The following is an 18,770-nucleotide window of genomic DNA, read 5'->3' as shown; positions in this document are numbered from 1 at the left end:
TGTCACCCAGCAAAATGTACTTTTTCAAGAGCTTTTTAAGACAACGAATATTGTGCTTTTTCCACTTAAGTAGGGCGTTTCAAGTTCAGTTTTCTGTGCACGCTGTAAAACGCCATAAGCACAAAACACATCATTTTGTGTTATGACTGTCTTCTTATCAAGATGCGTATGTTGCTATCTATTCAAAATAATAAATATCTTTTGTTTAGACAAATTAATTCTTAGTAATCGTGAATGGAGTCTTTACATGTCTCATTATATTTTTGCACTACCAGCGCTTCGAGACAAACATTTGACAAGTGCTAATATTATAATCATTGGGGGAGGCCTATGTTCAGCAGTGGACGTCCTGTGGCTGAAATGATAATGATGATGATGATGAATATACCTTGTAAAAAGCGCCGCAACAAACTCAGTCACCACAATATTCTGTATTATCTGACTGGGTTTCTTCCGCCACTTCTTCTTAGCACCAGCCCATATGTTGTCCCGATGTGGTGGTAGGGCAAGCTATATTTGGGACATGTATAATTGCCCTAGAAAGGGCATATGTACTGAATAAACTATTTGAATTTGAATTTGTATTTAACCATTAAAAGCCCCGTACTCACGATCCCATCAGAACAACCAGGTCGACGGTAACACCATAAAAACCATGTGAAACCACCATTAACTGCACAATATAGTATACCGTTATACATACTACTCGAATAACCGTTTGCTGACAGTTACCACCATGATTTGCCCCATATAACTGTGGGTACACGGTTTTGCCCCACTTTGGAAGTTACACTTAGTTTGGGTTGCACAATCTTACTTTAACTTTAACCACAGAATAAGTAATAGTACAGGTACAGAAGGATTACTCCGCAAGACGATTTAAATAAATGCGAGTCTTGCTACGACGCGATAAAGTGGAATTCAGCTCGCACAGCACTACGTACCTACAATTTTATTCACCTACAAGTTTTATCTCTTTCTATCGCGTGCCTCTGAACTCTTCTTACGCTGTTAGGGTTGCTGTCTAGTGAAAAAATAATTAATCTACTTATATGTAATGAGGTACGTATGTAGGTAAGTACGCATTCATTATGGAAAACCTTGGGAAAGGCCTTTGTCCAGCAGTGGACGTTATTTGGCTGAAACGAACGAACGCATTCTGAGCAGTAGTCATGGTAGGTTAGGTTCCTATACTATCCTAAGAATTATTGATTACCTAAATGCAAACATACCTTTCAGCATCTTTGGGAAGCGAAAAAAAAGATAAATCCGGTAGATTTCTTTTCGAATTTAAACACCCGAACGCCGCACAATATTCCTTTCTCTTTATGTCCATTTTTAAATAATACTTCGATCATAGAATTAGGTACTACAACGCACGCCAGCGTCCTGACGGGCGCGCGCGTGACACTCGACTGATATAATACCCGCCGGCGGGGCGCTTCGCTGTAGGTAATTATCGGATGTACCGCGCGGAGTGAGCCAGGCCTGCTTTAACGTCAAAAATCAGTCATACTCCATATAAAAAGCACCGGTTATCGTTATAGTTACGGTTAAACTTAGGTGGTGCAACTCAGCCTTACATTTTGCTGACCGTCACAGTTTTTGGTAGATGACGTCACTGTGATTAGCCCCATTTTTGTGGGTAAAAAACGGATTCATTAGGTCATTAAATGACTAAATTTTAGTCTACACTATGTGGGTAAACCTCTCTCTGGTAGGACAAAAAGATTATGAGACATGTAAAGACTCCCTTAAGGGCAAAACTTTAAGTTCTTTTTGTAATTTACCCGAATGTAACCCTCTAATTTTTCTCATCATAAAAATATTGGATAAATATGAACTCTATATTATTTATTTATTCTTTAATACCACATAAACAGGTAGGTACATAAGGCTAACTTAAAGCCATAAGGCATTCTTTGCCAGTTAAGCTTCGGGCTAAATGTTATTACTTGTCATTAATATACAAAAAATGATAGTGTGCGTGTTGTCACGTAGTCGTGTACCCATTATATGGTTATGTATGTATTTATCATGATTAAGAGCTACTAAATTTAATAATGAATATTGTTGTGTGAGCGAACATCAAACGAAACAGAAAGTTTATCTGAATTAATTTTTGATAAACTACAATGTGCAATTACCACTAAATTATGCTAAAAATATTTAAAAAAAAAACTTTGTATAATGTGTTTTGTTAATTTATTACTCAATAATATCAAAAGGAAAAACAGCTTGCAAAAGTAACAGCAATTTTGCGCTAAAAGTTACATAAAAATTCGTAGCGTTTCGTAGCGAATCCGTAGATAAAGATCAATGTTCGTAGCAAAATTCGGGGCTGTCTATACTACGGGGTTCGACTACGGAGCTTGCAAAAATCACGTTCTTTTAAGTTACTGAAAAACTGGCAGGTAACGACTTTTAAATTTTCAAAGATCGAACTCATTCTTGAATGGAAGAACTTTTTGACACTGGTTACATAACGCAAGCCATAAAATAAGTTTAGTTTCAAATTTTGTTCTAAATTCGAATTGTAAAATTATCGGCCAGTACGTAATGTTGGGTAACCAAAAAGTTTGCGCTCGCTGACAGCTGAAATAAAAAAAATTAAAAGCATAGAAAAATACCTCTAATGGAATTGGCGGCTTTCTTATCCATGAACATTCCAGAGATGGAAGATCCGAACATCCCCTCACTGCTGCCAGGGGGCGGGGAGGTGCTGTCAGCGACAGATCCCGAGGTGATGTCCATTCCCATCTGGTTGTGCATAACCCCCTGGACCTCGGTATGGGGTTCTCTCTTCAGCTGCATCCCTTGAGGCAGCCCCTGTGTCTGATGCAGCATCGTCGAGGCCGACGAGTGGCCGCCATGCTGGTCCGGCGGCCATTGCGACCCGAACAACTCGTGGAACTGATTATTGTTCATCGTTCCAAATTCAAATTTTCGAACGTCGAAAAGTTTTTCAATTTTTAATTTTTAAGTGACTTTCGGCCAATGATTTACCAGCAGTGCGAATTGGATTCGCATCGCTTACCGTTAGCACTAGTATCACTGCAGTTTTTTCGACTTGGTCGGTACTTTAAGGCAACTTTTTTTGATTTTTTGAAATGCTATGGCACCCAACAGTTTGTCAACTTTGTTGATTCAAGCACCAGTTTTAACTAATGTATATGTTCCGGCCCAGAGGTGACGTGAGATTTCGTTTGGCAAAGTTAATTTCAGGTATTATCTTTTTGAAGAGCAACGAGTTTTTTGGCATTTTGTCTCCGTGGTTGTTGTTTTAAATCCCTTTCGCTCGTAAAAAACTATTAAGGCACTATTTGTATTGTATTCCACTTGTTCCCGTAACTATTTCATAGGAGATATTGAAAACAAAAATCTGTAAAGAGAAAACGAGAGCAGAAAGAAGAGTCGATGTAAAAAGTTTGAAAAGAAAGAATGCCAATGGATAGAGTCGATTTTAGCTTGCCGAACTCGCGTTCGATAAGTCTAAAATCAAAAATTTACGTAGATGTAAACGTTTGGTTGTGTCACTTCACTAAAGGCACTGTCACTGTACGATGTAACGGTATCACCTCACTGCGGAAGAAAAATTTGTACGTCAATGTTTTGTACTATGGGTTGTTCACTACTCGGCAAAGCGACGTCGACTGGTCGGGGTGTCGACGCTGCGGCGGCCCGGTCGTGACTGACGCGAGAATCTTGGAGCGCCGAAAAAATTATATATTTTTTCCATCAACACCGCTCATAGTGATAGTTCAGCGCCCCGGGGCCCCGGAAAATATCCCCCAAAATCAATGATTAACACGAATTTCTCACCGCAAACGCTAATTATACACATTAATCACAAGATGCAGGGTTCAAATGGTCAAATTTGTTTACAGGAATAGAGTAATTAAGAAACAAAATTGTCCGTTGGTTGTGCGTGTGTGCGTAACAGAGCGTCCGACACGGCCGCTCCGCACACAGACGCCGCGGCGTCAAGCCAGGTCAATGACCCCGGGACCCAAACAAAGTAGATTTCGGTGAAATGCTGTTGAACTCTAGTTTCGGATCGGCGAACGATACTCACAAGATTCGAGGCGCGCGAATTTTCGACTTCCGAATTTTGAAATTCGAACTTTTTATTTTTTATAACGTCTTCTTAGACGAGTTTAAAGATACCAAAAAGTTTTTAACGCTCAATTACTGCGGAGTCGTTGTGTCAATGTGTCGTTGACCCCGGAAAATGTTGTCAACCGCGAATAGTTATTGTTTATTTGTACGTTGACATTAAATGACCTGTGCCCATTCAATCGTTTTCCTTGGATGCGGGGAAAAATTATATAAAATTATTCGCATAATTAGTAATTAGGTACCTATCTTCTTTTTGTACTAATAATTGTTACTAAATACCTATTACACATAATAGTAATAGCTAGATGTGTATATAAAATAAAGGTTTTAACAAAAACAATACAATTATAGACAGAAATGCAAAGGAACGAGGTAAATAAGTTATTGAACTCTACCCATAGTTCATTTACTTGTAAGTTTTTTCTTACTATCCGACGAGGGTCATATACATAACCATTCTTGGAGCCTATTCATAGTTCTTACTTTGACGTATTATTATATTTTAAGAAGCAAATCCTTCAGTAAAATTGGGGTATCTGAACCCGTTTGAACTTATTATCTAAGCTGTTCAAACTCTAGTAATCCCTATTCTATTCTATATAAGAACGCTACGCCACAAGGTCACTGGACCTTCTATAGCTTATGTCACCATTTTCTGCAATGCGTTCTTATTGATTTTGAATAAAGAATACGATTTTGAAATCTAAACCAAGCGCATTCCAATTTCAAAATGCGTTCGAAATTTTGAATGACTGCAAAAAGTTTGAATCCAAATTCAAATTTTCGAACCTCCCGGCGTTCGTCCAATTTGGTCATTAAAATGACATTCCATCGTCATTACTGCATCATTAACAGATCCCATTGAATGATACACACGTGGTACCGAATCGATAGGTCGTCGACGTTAGAGAGAGAGGGATGACCGTGTGACGTCACCGTGCAAGGTCGCCGGCTCCGTAGGTTATTTACTTTTGTTTTTTTTTCGGAGGATTCCGGAGGCAAAGGCGTACTTTCGTCATGCTTGTCATTTGATGAGTCGTGAATACGGGGCGAGAGGTCATGACAATGAGGCGAGTTCATATTCAACCGTCTTCCTTTGCAAATACATAGTTTTTCCCGTTAAATATGAACGTTATAAGTACTTTTGCGACTTGTATACTTCTATAATTTTGTATTATGACCTCATAGCTAGGGCACTGCCCTCTGTACTTTGCCAAAATGAACTCTGAAGGCCACAAACTGTTTAGGTTACTGGCCTTATCGTTTGTAAACTGAAAAAAAAAAACGGTCACCCATCCAAAATCTGACCGTACTTTCAGTAGCTTAGCTCCCAAGATATGAGCAAAGTCACTGACCTAAGATTATTGCAAATATTATTTGTATTTTCCAAGAAGCCACACCCACCTCCTTGTTGCTACGGAACAAGATTCGCTGATAACTGATAAGAAGGTTTTTAAACTCTACAATCTACGACACGAGAATCCTGGCAGGATTCGAAAATTCGAATTTTGAATTTCAAATTCTGATGCTTTTTTTATTGATGGCCAGTAATAATGTCACATTAATTTTATTTACTTTTTTGCGCTTTTTTTGCAATAGGTTCTTACTTAAATTTTAAAATTGGAACTTTTTTCGAATGTTAAACTGGCACGCACATAAAAGACAATGCCGGAAATTGGCGTCTTTTTATTTTCGCGCGGCCATCGACCAAACCTTGTTTTTTGATTACAAAATAGTGTAATAAACCAAACTTAGTATGACATGTATACCTCTAAACTCAGTCTGAACTGAGTTACGAGCATCAGAAGTTTGATGATTTTCATACTAGATTTGCTGTTTGAGCGCAAGTTTTGTAAGAAATTGCAACAAAATAATGACATTGTATGTGTAAACAAACAATACCATCCATTAAAGGCTCCAGACATCAGTATGCAGCAGAATCAGCGCAATAAAAAAATAGCGCAATATTTTGTTGCAATTTCTTACAAAACTTGCGCGCAAAAAGCAAATCTAGTATGAAAATAATTAAACTTCTAATGCTCGTAACTCAGTTCAGACTGAGTTTAGAGGTATACATGCCATAGTAAGTTTGGTTTATTACACTATTTTGTAATCACAAAACAAAGTTTGGTCGATGGCCGCGCGAAAAAAAAAAGACGCCACCTTCCATACAAAATCTGGCATTGCCATTTATAGTCAGCCTACCGCGCCCTGTTATCAAAATATTTTTACAAGTAGGTACCTAGTAGATTATTTTACATGATTTTTATCACTGAATCATTGATGGTCATTGACATTTAAAGGACCGAAATGATACAGAAATTGGTAATTTTATATGACGCATTATGCATTTAAGTAGCTAGTTTAGGTAGAAGAAGTTATTCAGATTTTTGTTCTTTTTTTGCATCTTTCATTCGTGTCTTTAGGGTTGGCTAAGATAGGCATAGTCATAATCAACCTTAGTGCTTGTATCTTAAAGTTTTACATTTAAATATCTACAAAAATGGCATTTGAATAATCAGACAATTTAATACTAAATGAACATTAAAACTCGTTACTTGAATAAATTCTTTAAGGCGTTCCTACATAATAATATTTTTGATATTGATACAAAAATGCCTTATTATTTTGAAGCAGTAGATATTATTATATTCTAAAATTGAAGTAAGTTTATCAATATTATTTTCAAATTATATATTTAACTAACAGTGACGGGTTTATTGTAAATAACGTGTTATTTGCAATAAATGAGTTCACAAGAAAATCATCGAACATTTTAGTATAATAATTTATTAGTTTTCCACCAATATTACAGTCGAAATACAATGCTCTACGAGTAATAAATAAATAATAAGAAATTTTATGTATTTGTGTACTACCTAAATAGATAGAGAAACACTTTATTGTAAACTAGACAAAATAAGAAAAGAAAGAACACAGGCAGGCCGTCTTATCGCTATGAAGCGATCTCTTCTAGACAATCTAGGGACAAGACAGTAGTTTAAAATATCGAAATTAATTCATTTAATTGTTTAATTTACTTTCTTAAACCAAAGAGTAATAAAAATAATGCTAAAACCCAATTAAAATATCTAAGCATAGGCATTTTCCATCAGCGGGAATAGATCCCATGACCGCAATGGCGGTTTTCAAACCACTATGTCCTTCTCTCTAATAAACCAAAGGGAGATCATGAACTAAAACAGGCTACATATACTGATGATTTCTCTTGCCTTATGTGATTTATAATAAAGTTGTTTCTATCTATGACAAATTATAACCGAATTTCAAGCAGCCAGAGACAATAATAGAACAATCACGCGACGAACGTAATCTGTACCGAACTGTCAACGTCATTTTCCCGCGTAAAATGACAGACCGATGACAACGACTTATCGAGTGTCATTGACCCTCGTTAGTAATACATTATTGCATTGCACAATTGTATTTTTAAAACGAAAAGAATGACGTGTCATTTTTCAACGGTGCATTGTGATTTGTGCCTTTGTTTTAACGAAATTCGTAAATAGTGTGCTTACAAAACTGTTATCTTCAACTACACTGTTTAATGTCATTTTAGATGTATTTTTCCTATTGGGTTTTAAATTACAAAAGCATTTTCAGTTCTAGCAAAATACTGGCAAATAACAACTAGTGAAGAGTTCACAGTCTAAAAATACTTCTACAAATATGGTATTTTGTACGTAGATTGCAAAATACTGGCCATTTACAAACAATAGTGAAGAATTCACAGTATAAAAATACTTTTATAATTATGTTATTATACATAGATAGTGTACTGGCTAAAAGATGGTAAATAGAGGTGTTTATAAAGCTGGCCAGTTAAAATATGCTGTGGTTTTCCTCAAATCCGACCTCTTTTAAAGAAATTATTCTAAAGAACTGCCCAACCGCTTAAATAACTGTCAACCCTATTCCACATGCAAATCGACCGGGAAGCGTTCAACATTCGAAATTTAAAAGCGAATTCGAATTTCAAATTTGGCGCCAAACGAGTCCGTCGAACTATGAACTGTCAGCATGAACTTCGTGACCCTTTGCGCTGTCAAATCGTCAAATTAAACATTGAACCGTGTTGCGTTTGTAATAGGTGTTATTTTGCAACGAAATTGTACAGTCTGTGCTGTCAACTGTACAGATTATAACAACGGTTTAGTTTTTATTTCCGGGTTTTATTCACTTTTATTATCAATTGACATTATTTTTGTGTGAACTTCTAATTGGGTTAATTTTAAGTCATTCAGATTTAATCAAGAATGTGTTTTATTTCACAATCATCTTAAAAATCTTTATTATTTATTTTCTTTTCTAACCGCATTTGTTTATTAAAACTTTGTTTTTATTTATTTACTCTTTCAATAAATCTAGGAATTATTGTTGTGTTTATTTAATTGAGACTTTTATGATTGTAAAAATCATTTTCAATTTGTTGCAATTATAATTTAATTGTTCGTTTACTTCACGCCTCATGCAATTCAAACAAATACAATTTAAACAATAATAAAATAGAATTCACTAGACTATCTCTCACTTAACATCAAGTGTGATTGTGGTCAAATACCTGAAAATGTAGTAAATAAAAAAAATCCATAGATGCTAAAGTAACCCTTTAGCCCTAGGAGGCAACTTTGACTCAACAAAAAAGTATTTAAATTGAGCAAACTATCTTGCAACTAACTGAAAATAAATACGCTTCATAACATTGCCCTCGAACTATGTCGTTTATCGATATTGCTGTAAAGAAGTGGAAAATCTATGGGCAACAGCTAAGGTGAGTTACCTAAGCAAATACGGTTTTCGTTGTTTTCTTTCAGCGAAACCCGTATCATCCCATCTCTCTCAAGCTATCTAATTAAAAAGAGACAGTTTTTCCTCCCTCAATTCTGCTTCCGCAAACATCCATCAAATGGCAATCGATACCACGCGGGCATCGAACCCCGAACCGCGGGTTCAAAGATCTATCGCAACGTAGATGAGTCGCGGGAACACGCCTAAAATCGGTTATTTCGCTTTTGGCCTTACTTTTCTGTGGGTGTTCCTTTTTTGAACTTTTGAAAGGTTTTAATATTAATTTTCAAATTAGGAATACTTTCTACGGGTGTTTCTTTTTTGGTTTTTAGAAATATAACTGGCCATTATTCATTTTCAAATTAAGAATACAACTTGTCTTTCATTTGGTGCCCTTATTTTGAATTTTTGAAATTACTAGCCATTATTAGGTTCAATTCGAATTTTCAAATTGAGAATTCGAAGTCAATCCGCATTTCGTTCGTATTGAGGGAATACTGAAAGTATTGCTTTTTTGTTATCAATTAAACTTTTGTTATACTGTGTTAATAAAATTAAAGTCAATTAAACTTTTGTTTTTATGACAGTACATGTACAGTACAGTAAATAGGTGTATTTATTCATTTTTGTTTATCCTAAGTTCTACAACGTTTTGTATTTTTTTTAAAGTCGATTGTTACCACAAAACCAGTATTGGGCTAAATAAAACTTTATGCGGTCACACGACGGCATTTCTCACTTTAGTCTGAAAGTAAACATAGCCTGGTTTTGGATCTAGGTCTCGGCGTCTACTCGCACGGTTTAGGCAACGTTTTCCTTTCGTTCGATGTTAGCCATTTTGGTGAAAACCCCAAAAAGTTAATATTTTATAAACTCTATGCCTCTTAATTGAGAGACGAAAATAGCACGTTTAAATTGTTGTTGTATAATTTTATACGGCTATCCGTCTTCCTGATTCAACCGCTATGGATGGTGTATTTATATCGTCTGTAGATGTAGAAATATCTGGTTAGAGCATTCCTAGCAGACGCATCGAACCGGTTGTTAGAGTCGCTACACTAAAGTTTAAAATAGCAGATGGCTAATTTTGTAATGATCCTCACCTATTTTTAGTTGCAGAACACATTCCATTTTCAATGCAAAATAATTTAAATTACAAACTTTTTGATTTAAAAATTAAAAAGAAAACATTCGCGAATCGAAATTCGAAAATTCAAAAATAAGAATTCCGCGATCGAAGGTTTGAAATTTCAAAAATGGAATCGGGAAGCCGATAAGCGGCCGGTTCCAGCCCAGCCCACGTGGTGGGTCAACGTCTGCCCCACTGCGAACGCTGGGTTCAGCGAACCACGCACACAGCGGCCGGCACGCACACACCGCTGTGTAATGCCGGTACTTGCGTAGCCTGTTCCTCATAGCGTTTGAATTCGAAAATGGAACGTCTTTTATTTTTAATGAGTAGACAAGTGCGTTAAATGGCCAGTGTGAGACGTTTTGTTTTACGGACTTGACTTGTCTAAGACTTAAACCGTAAATATAACCTTAACCGGTGTATTTTGTATGGAGTTTGATAGATTTTTGACATTTATTATAGCAAACCCAGCACAAATTGGTACATTTTAATTGATATTAAGACGAATACTAGCATTCTCTAAAATAGATAGAAATGACTATAGATTACAAAAGTAATAAAGAAATAACTTTCTTTAAAGGAGGAAAATTCTTAGCGAATAAAACCTCTTCCTTAAACTTACACTAAAACAAAAGAAAATCCCAAAAATAAAAAGACAAAAATACATTTATTTGTAATTCGCAAGATATTATTAAACTGCTATACTCACACATACATTTTGTATGTGTTATATGTATGATCACGTATGGGCAGGGGCGTACCGCACAGGTGAGTAATTGTATGGTTGTGTTCTTTTTTCATGCCTTTTTTGTTGAGCGGCTTGAAAATGTATGGCTTAGTGATGTCATGTCATAATGTGTTAATTTATGTTTGGAATTTTTTGAATTTCGAATTCGGTTGGAACTTTTTTTAATTTGAAAGTTTGAATCGCAACTCTTTGGATATTATTTTTGAATTTCGAACTGCCTGGTTTTGTTAAAAAAAGAACGAATGACTATTTTTAATAGTACTTCACAAAACATGTGGCCAGGTTCTAAAGTTTTTGACTCGTCAAAGAGGATCAAGCAACGAAAAGTCTACAAACCTTGTTTTGTTTTTACCGTAATCGTGAAAAGGTATAAAATGTAAAAATCATTCTTTTAAAAGAAAACCTCTCTTTTTATTAAAACTACTTATCATAAATTAAGAAGCTTTAACAGAATACGCATTGGGCTGATTATTATGGTGATGAATAACGGAAAATAGAAGTAATTTTCATGCTAGATTCATCACAAAAATTACTTATATCAATTAATTACTCGTAAAAGTGGAAAAAGCTCAGTGAACCAGCTTGGCATCAAATACACGACCACTCAGACTCGACGTTCTATAGATCCTATATGTCTATAAGGACGATAAGGCAGAGACAATATACAAAAAAAACATTCAAAACTTTTTTGTCATGACATCATTAATGTTCGAGTCATTTAATGAGAAAATAATGATGATGGATCAATTCACTAACTCGGATATCTAATACATGTATTAGAGTACAAAGTACAGTACAGTTTTTTGTTGAAAAATAGTACTTGTTACGACTACATAAGAAGAAGACCAGAAAGACCATAAAAAGCCAAACATTTGGACACCTAGCAACCCTATATGCGTGAGCATGGTCCCTTGAAATCCTAAGTGTATAAAAACGGTACTAATTGTAGATCAGTGTGAAAAAGACAATGCCGGAAATTGGCGTCTTTTTTTTTCGCGCGGCCATCGACCAAACTTTGTTTTTTGATTACAAAATAGTGTAATAAACCAAACTTACTATGACATGTATACCTCTAAACTCAGTCTGAACTGAGTTACGAGCATTAGAAGTTTGATGATTTTCATACTAGATTTGCTTTTTGCGCGCCAAGTTTTGTAAGAAATTGCAACAAAATAGTGAGATTGTATGTGTAAACAAACAATATCATCTATTAAAGGCTCCAGACATCAGTATGGAGCAGAATCAGCGCAATAAAAAAATAGCGCAATATTTTGTTGCAATTTCTTACAAAACTTGCACACAAAAAGCAAATCTAGTATGAAAATAATCAAACTTCTAATGCTCGTAACTCAGTTCAGACTTAGTTTAGAGGTATACATGCCATAGTAAGTTTGGTTTATTACACTATTTTGTAATCAAAAAACAAAGTTTGGTCGATGGTCGCGCGAAAAAAAAATACGCCACTTTCCATACAAAATCTGGCATTGCCATTTTCAAATTCCAACAATACCTCAGAATTTTTCAATGAAAATCAGGCATTTTATCCGGAGTTTTGATTTTTTTCATCTGGTATCATAGACATGCTACATGTGCTCCATCGTGCACGACGGATTTTGATGAAACTTTACAGTGTATTCAACATTTGGAACTCGGTGGTTTGTCTTCTGTCGAATGACAAAACAGGAGTTAGTAAGTGTGATAAAAGCGAAAGGTCACTGACTGACTCACTCATCACGAAATCTCAGAAACTACAAGTACTAGGAGTCTCAAATTTTGCATGGGGGTTCCTTTTAGAACGTAGGTGCTCACTAAGACGGGATTTTGCAAAATACAACGGGGGTACAACGGGATCCACGCGTACGAAGTGCAGTGCCCGACAGGGTCCATTACCTTACCAATACCACGTTTTGTAACATTATGAAAGAAATAAATTATTGAGTATTGAAGTAAATAGATATAACATACCTAAATCAAGAATATACCACAAGGTGTTTCGTAGTAACCAAAATATGTCATTTATTGACACAAGTGTCATAAAATTGCGTCATTTAAAATTCTGCATTTGAAACAATAATGAGTAATTGTAAGGCAGTCTGCTTGAGAGGGCATTCAACTTTAATTGTATTCCGATATTAATACACTACAAAAATACTTCATCATCGGGTCATTGAGTCTCCACTGCAGGAGCACGACCCTCTAATTTACCAGGCAAATGGAGGATTTGGCCTACACTCCCCACGCTGGCCAGACGGGTTGGGAAGGCCAGTGCTCGCATATTTGTCCCTTAGTCGCCTCTTACGACATCCACGGGAAGAGTGGGAGTGGTCTAATTTGACAAAGTATACTAATAGTAAAACTACGCCAAGAGAAAATAAAATCAAATCAAAATAAAAAAAAATTCAGTTTAGACCACAAGTGGCACTTGAACGTCAAAATATAGTAGGTAAATAGTAAAAAAAGAAAAGGTAGCCCTTATGGGGCACTTTACATGTCTTCTTTTCTTTTGGGAACTACCAGCGAAACTAGCCAACTCTTTTTCCACAGAATTTACTAATTTGTATTGGGAAACTACTAATAGCCCTTGTGGTAAACTATCACCCGTATTCACAAACGATGCTTGCTTAGGTGAAGCAGCAAATCTAACGCACAGCGTTGAATAGAGCTCTGCGATTGGTTCGTGTGTCACACTGTGAGACCTCATAGTAATATTTGTGACGGGCGTAAGGGGGCGTCCATAAATTACGTGAGGCTTTTAGGGGGGGGGAGGGGGTCAACAAAAACCTCACTAAATCTCACGTGGGGGAGAGGGGGGGTCTCGGGAAATATCACGTATTTTTTTCCACAAGAAATAGAGAAATAGAGTTTGCCAGTAAACTGGGTTAAATCTTAAGTAAAAAAAATGGCCAAGTGCGTGTCGTGCCACGCGCAGTGTAGGGTTCCGTAGTTGTCCGTCGTTATCACAATAATATTTCAGAAGTAAGCAATTACTTCATCTAAACTCACTTTTAATATTTTCTTCTAAGGAATTTTTATTAGGTATGAAATTTTAGAATACATCGTCCATTTGCGACGACAGTGTGACATCTTCAATTAGATTAACACAGAAGATGTCACGTTGTCGTCGCAAATGGACGACATGAGTAAAACGACTATTACTCTTGAACTAACTGATCTATCTTAACCGCTATAGTTTTCCTTGAAAGTTCATAAAAAGCACTATAATATTGAATTTTTCCAGATTTATCAAGCCAACAGTTTAGTTTTTAGCGGGGGGACGCCCTACTCGGACAAAAATTGGCACTTTAAACTTTAACATTTTGCAAACGGATCCCTAAATCGAGAAATGGTCTTAGAAACCCCTAAGCCATTTTAAAAGACCTATCCAACGATACCCCACACGATGGGGTAGAAGACGAAAAAAACATCATCCCCACTTTACATGTAGAGGAGCTACCCTAAAAAAAAATTTTTTTCAAAATTTTATTCTACCGTTTTGTCGGCGTGATTAATATACATACCTCTACAAAATTACAGCTCCCTAGTGCCAATAGTTACCAAGCAAAACCTCGGACAGACAGACAGCCAGACATATCGAAACTATAAGGGTTCCTTGTCAGGACTAAAAAATGATATTTGTATGATGATAATGTCATTTTATTCTATACAGTCTAAACAAATAAAACTAAAAATGCTTCTGTCTGCATGTGTGAATACTAAAATGCAGAATAAATGACGAAATTAAGAAAATTATAAAACAAGTTCTTTTTTTATCAAAATCGATTTTGCTAGATTTTGGTGATTTTGTAGAAAGGAACAATTCTAGACTAGGTACTTCTGTAAAAAAACAATGTTACCCTAGTACTAACCGCTGTCACCACGTGTTTTTCTGGATCTATTCGTAATCAGTGGGCTTAGTGCGACTTAACATCAATTGTCATCCGCTAGCGACTGCGTAAAAAATGACATGCATTAAATGTATGATGATTGTACAGCGTCCCTAGCAGATACTTTCAAGAACTAAAATCTTCAACTTTATAGATCTTTTTGATGCACTCGTTGGCGATAACGTTAAAGCACACAAAAAAAATGTTTCTCAGTTATATTACTCCAAAACTATTAAATTTCGGATTTTTTTAAATATCACGTGAGATTTGGGGGTGGGGGAGGGGGTCAGGCAAAATCTCACCAAATCTCACCAAGGGGGGCGGGGGGGGGGTTGAAAAATGGCCAAAATTGTCTCACGTAATTTATGGACGCCCCCTAAGTGGCCTTCATTAAATCTTCCTGCGTGCAGTTGTTTGGGCACGCAGGGCACGACATCATGTGCTTCGTCGACTGGGGAACAAAACCATACTTGCACTCCAAGTTTGAGCCATCCAAGAATCCCCACCTGAACAAATTGTCCTTACTACGGCCGACCTGCGTCCGAAGTCTATTTAAAGACTTCCAGGTAGTCATTGCAGAGTTCTTTGTCATCATTTCAGCTACTTATCAAACAGATCATAAAGTAGCCCGTTTTCTTACAAGGCACATACAAAAGTCTTCCAAAGAACTCTTGTACCACCAAGACACATTAATTATTTATTTATTTGTTTATTTATTTGATCACCAACAAGGTTACATTATAGCGTTCACAAAAGTAACTTAAAATAATGACACTTGTTAAATACAAACTTAATTTGATTTGATTTGAAAAGGAATTCTCGTAAATCATCACATAGACCTTCTTAATCAAATTATTTCAAACGTAACCCCAACGTGTTTCAAATTCCCATTCATCCCGGTAGGGGTCGAACGTCGACCTACAGGCCATTCCACCCTGTGACACTTAGCCCTTAAATTTTCGTTAATACCAGTTTACTTTGCCGAATATATTTGCAATAATACCTTTTTGTAGTACTTTTTTTGGTGAAATTAAATCTATATGTACTAATATTATAAAGCTGAAGAGTTTGTTTGTTTACTTGAACGCGCCAATCTCCGGAACTACTGGTCCGATTTGAAAAATTCTTTAAAAATTCGCTACGATCAATAGGAGCAGAGCAACAATGAAAAATGTTGCGAAAACGGGTTTTTACGCGTACGAAGTCGCGGGCACAGCTAGTATTTTATATTTAGAGGACATGGTAATCTTTGGTTCGATTGAGCTGTCAGTCACCTATATGGTGGCCCATGAAGTCTTATGCTAGTCAAATAAAATCATATCTTTTATTCAGTACTTAGGCCTTTCCAGGGCGCTTATACACGTCCCAAATATAGCTTGCCCTACCACCACTTCGGGACAACATATGGGCTGGTGCTGAGAAGAAGTGGCGGAAGAAACTCAATCACCTTTGTCAGCCTAGAGCTAATATATCACTTTATAAGGAACACTTATGTAATTGTGTTTAAATCAAACCTAGATTAATTTTGAGCAACAAATAAACGTTAAAACATGGCAATAAAATCTAATTTCGCGAGAAATACTTGTTTACTCAAAAACAAGGGGATCCGAATGAAAAATATGCGTAATTTGCGGTACAGGTGTATGGGTCCTCACCCCCTACAAGGGTGGATGCCCTTAAGTTGGATGACCGGGCCAACGCACCAACATTTGGCCCAACGTTGGGGCGAGGCCAATGTGTCAAGTCAGGATTTTGACCTGTATTTTAACTTTGATTTTAAGTAGAAACTGTTTTCTATTATTTTGACACCACTTGTATGTGAATTTAAAAAGAAAAACCGTTTGAAGTTATTCAGTTGGAGGTAAGATAGCCAGTTCCTCTATATTTGAGGATTCCGGGTGAAGCTCGCTTCCACCTTCGGCCTGATCATCACTTTCAATGGTGAGATGCAGGCCAAGAGCTTCCTTATTTTCGTTAAAAACTAAAATAAAATTTGTGCCAGTATCTGTGTTTAATTTTCGAACTTGCATAAAAACTCTTTAAAAAGTGTCATAAAAATTTGATATTTTATTTACTGATAAGGGTAGAATATTTTTCACAAGTTATTTTATATTTTGTACCTTTTCTATGCGAAATTTCATAGATAAGGCTCGACGAAGGCGGTCATTCACCCCGCGGGGAGCGTTGACACCCAAAACATTGAGAGCCTATGTGTGACGTCATTAAAAAGTATATTTTTAAAGGACAATAGCGCTACCTACCTACCTGTATTAAAAATTCCAATTCTCAAGTCTATTTTGGTCGTTTTTCTACAAAAAATATTGTCATTTTAGCTAGTTTGAAGATTTCATAACGTTGTGAAAATGGTTTCCCGATGATTTTGATGAATCATTTTATTAGTGACGTCATGAATTGCGTGCGTATGCGCAGATTATACAGATGTTAACTGAAATTTGTGGAAAAGGAAAATTTCAGGAGTGATTTTCCTGGAAAAATAGAATCTTGACAAGATTTCAATTGTTAAATTTTTATGAAAATAAAGAGCCTGGACAAAATTTCAATTGTTAATAGCTTGTGACGATATTAAAATTGGAAAATGTATCATTTTCTTATTTTATTAATTTAATAAGTGTATTAATGACAAGGGGAACGTAATAATTCAATTCAAACGTAATTTACAGATTGAAATCTGTGTATTTTTATGTTCATTCTGAATTTTGTTGAATGACAAATTAAAATACATTTCTGACGAAATTTATAATATCTTCCTCGATAATACATTCTCAAATTCACTCATTAAGAATGCCCAAAACTATTTAACCGACTTCAAAAAAAGGAGGAGGTTCTATGTTCGACTATGTATATTTTTCTTTCTTATTTGACCGTATATTTTTGTTTTCTTTCCTCTTCAATCATTAATATACAAATCGTTACAAAAATAACTCCACAACAAAATCTTCTACTAAAGACTAAAGTACGTAGGTATAAATTATGTAAACAAAAAATACTATAAGCAAAAGAAAATTGTTCTAGCAAGTTCTCTACTAGAATAACCTATGACAACATGTTAAGGAAGTACGCACGGCTCAAGATACACTGGTCGGGGTATATTTTGGCACATTCACCTTTGAAAGGCCATCGAACTCTCTTGATATGATTCGACATGATAGCTGTGATAGGCCCTTGCATTATCATAATAAGGATATTATTGTTATTTTAATGCGAAAGTATGTGTGTTTGTCACGCCTAAAGGTTTTTTTGTGTTTAGTTAAAACGACCAAATTGTCTATGGAAAGTGATTAAATAAAAGCAAAAATCCTTAAGCCTTAACTAAACTAGCTGACCCGCGAATTTCGTACCACCAATAAAAAGTTATCAATGTTCATCAGTATTCTAATGGTGAAAGAATTTTCTCAATCGGTCCAGCAGTTTCAAGCCTATTCAATATAAACAATCAAATCTTTCCTTTTTATAATACTTCTGGATTGCACCATCACTTTAGCTTTAACAAACGCCAAAAATATGTCAAACTCCATACAAAAAACACCGGTTATGGTTAAAATAAGGTGGTACAACTCAGCCTTAATAGTGTACATGACAGGTTATTAACCTAAAAGAAATGACGTCATCATTTCACCATAATCTGTAACTAAAAAGTAAGTTTTTGGTTCAATTTTGACCCGTTTCGAAATGAAAATTAGGCCATGCACGCCCTAGACCTTGACCCGGTATAGATTGTTGGTTGCTTCTAGGCCAGTTCACAACCCGGTTAGGCAAGTGACGTTTGACGTTGCGTTTCACCTAAATTTGACATAACTGTCACTTTGAATGTAGAGTAGATTAGTAATACGGACTGAAAAATGCCTTTTTATGTCAAAACATTGTTATGTCATTAAGAAAAAGGTTTTAGTCAATATTTTCGTTAATAACTGAGAAATCATGTAAGATATTAAGGAAAATAAACTTTTCTAAACAATAATGAAATATTATATACGTTTTTGTAATACGAAAATGAGTTATTTCAAAATGAAAATCCATTTTCTTTCAATTTACACAAAAATCTGAATTTTTTCTCCCT

The 18,770-nt window shown here is 35.8% G+C and overlaps 1 protein-coding gene across 13 annotated transcripts in view; it reads right to left on the bottom strand.

Annotated features, from left to right (window-relative positions):
• The window catches only part of LOC135084997 (probable nuclear hormone receptor HR3), a 177,367-nt gene that overhangs the window by 42,732 nt on the left and 115,865 nt on the right, over positions 1-18,770 (bottom strand). Inside the window, exons 2-3 of one of the 13 annotated variants that reach the window (XM_063979761.1) lie at positions 3,511-3,582; positions 2,631-3,382 (exon numbers count right to left, since the gene is read on the bottom strand). The exons of 5 other annotated variants lie outside the window; for them this stretch is intronic. In XM_063979761.1, the coding sequence (XP_063835831.1) occupies positions 2,631-2,928 (298 nt within the window). In that variant the 5' untranslated portion in view covers positions 2,929-3,382; positions 3,511-3,582. Of the gene's footprint in view, positions 1-2,630; positions 3,700-18,770 lie in introns of those variants that run through there. 7 more of the 13 variants (XM_063979762.1, XM_063979759.1, XM_063979764.1 and 4 more) reach the window with 7 other exon arrangements.

Source organism: Ostrinia nubilalis, chromosome 27 (genome assembly GCF_963855985.1).
Source record: "Ostrinia nubilalis chromosome 27, ilOstNubi1.1, whole genome shotgun sequence".
Taxonomy (NCBI): domain Eukaryota; kingdom Metazoa; phylum Arthropoda; class Insecta; order Lepidoptera; family Crambidae; genus Ostrinia; species Ostrinia nubilalis.
The sequence above is the reverse complement of the archived record's forward strand: the minus strand, read 5'-3'. Positions and strand labels throughout refer to the sequence as shown.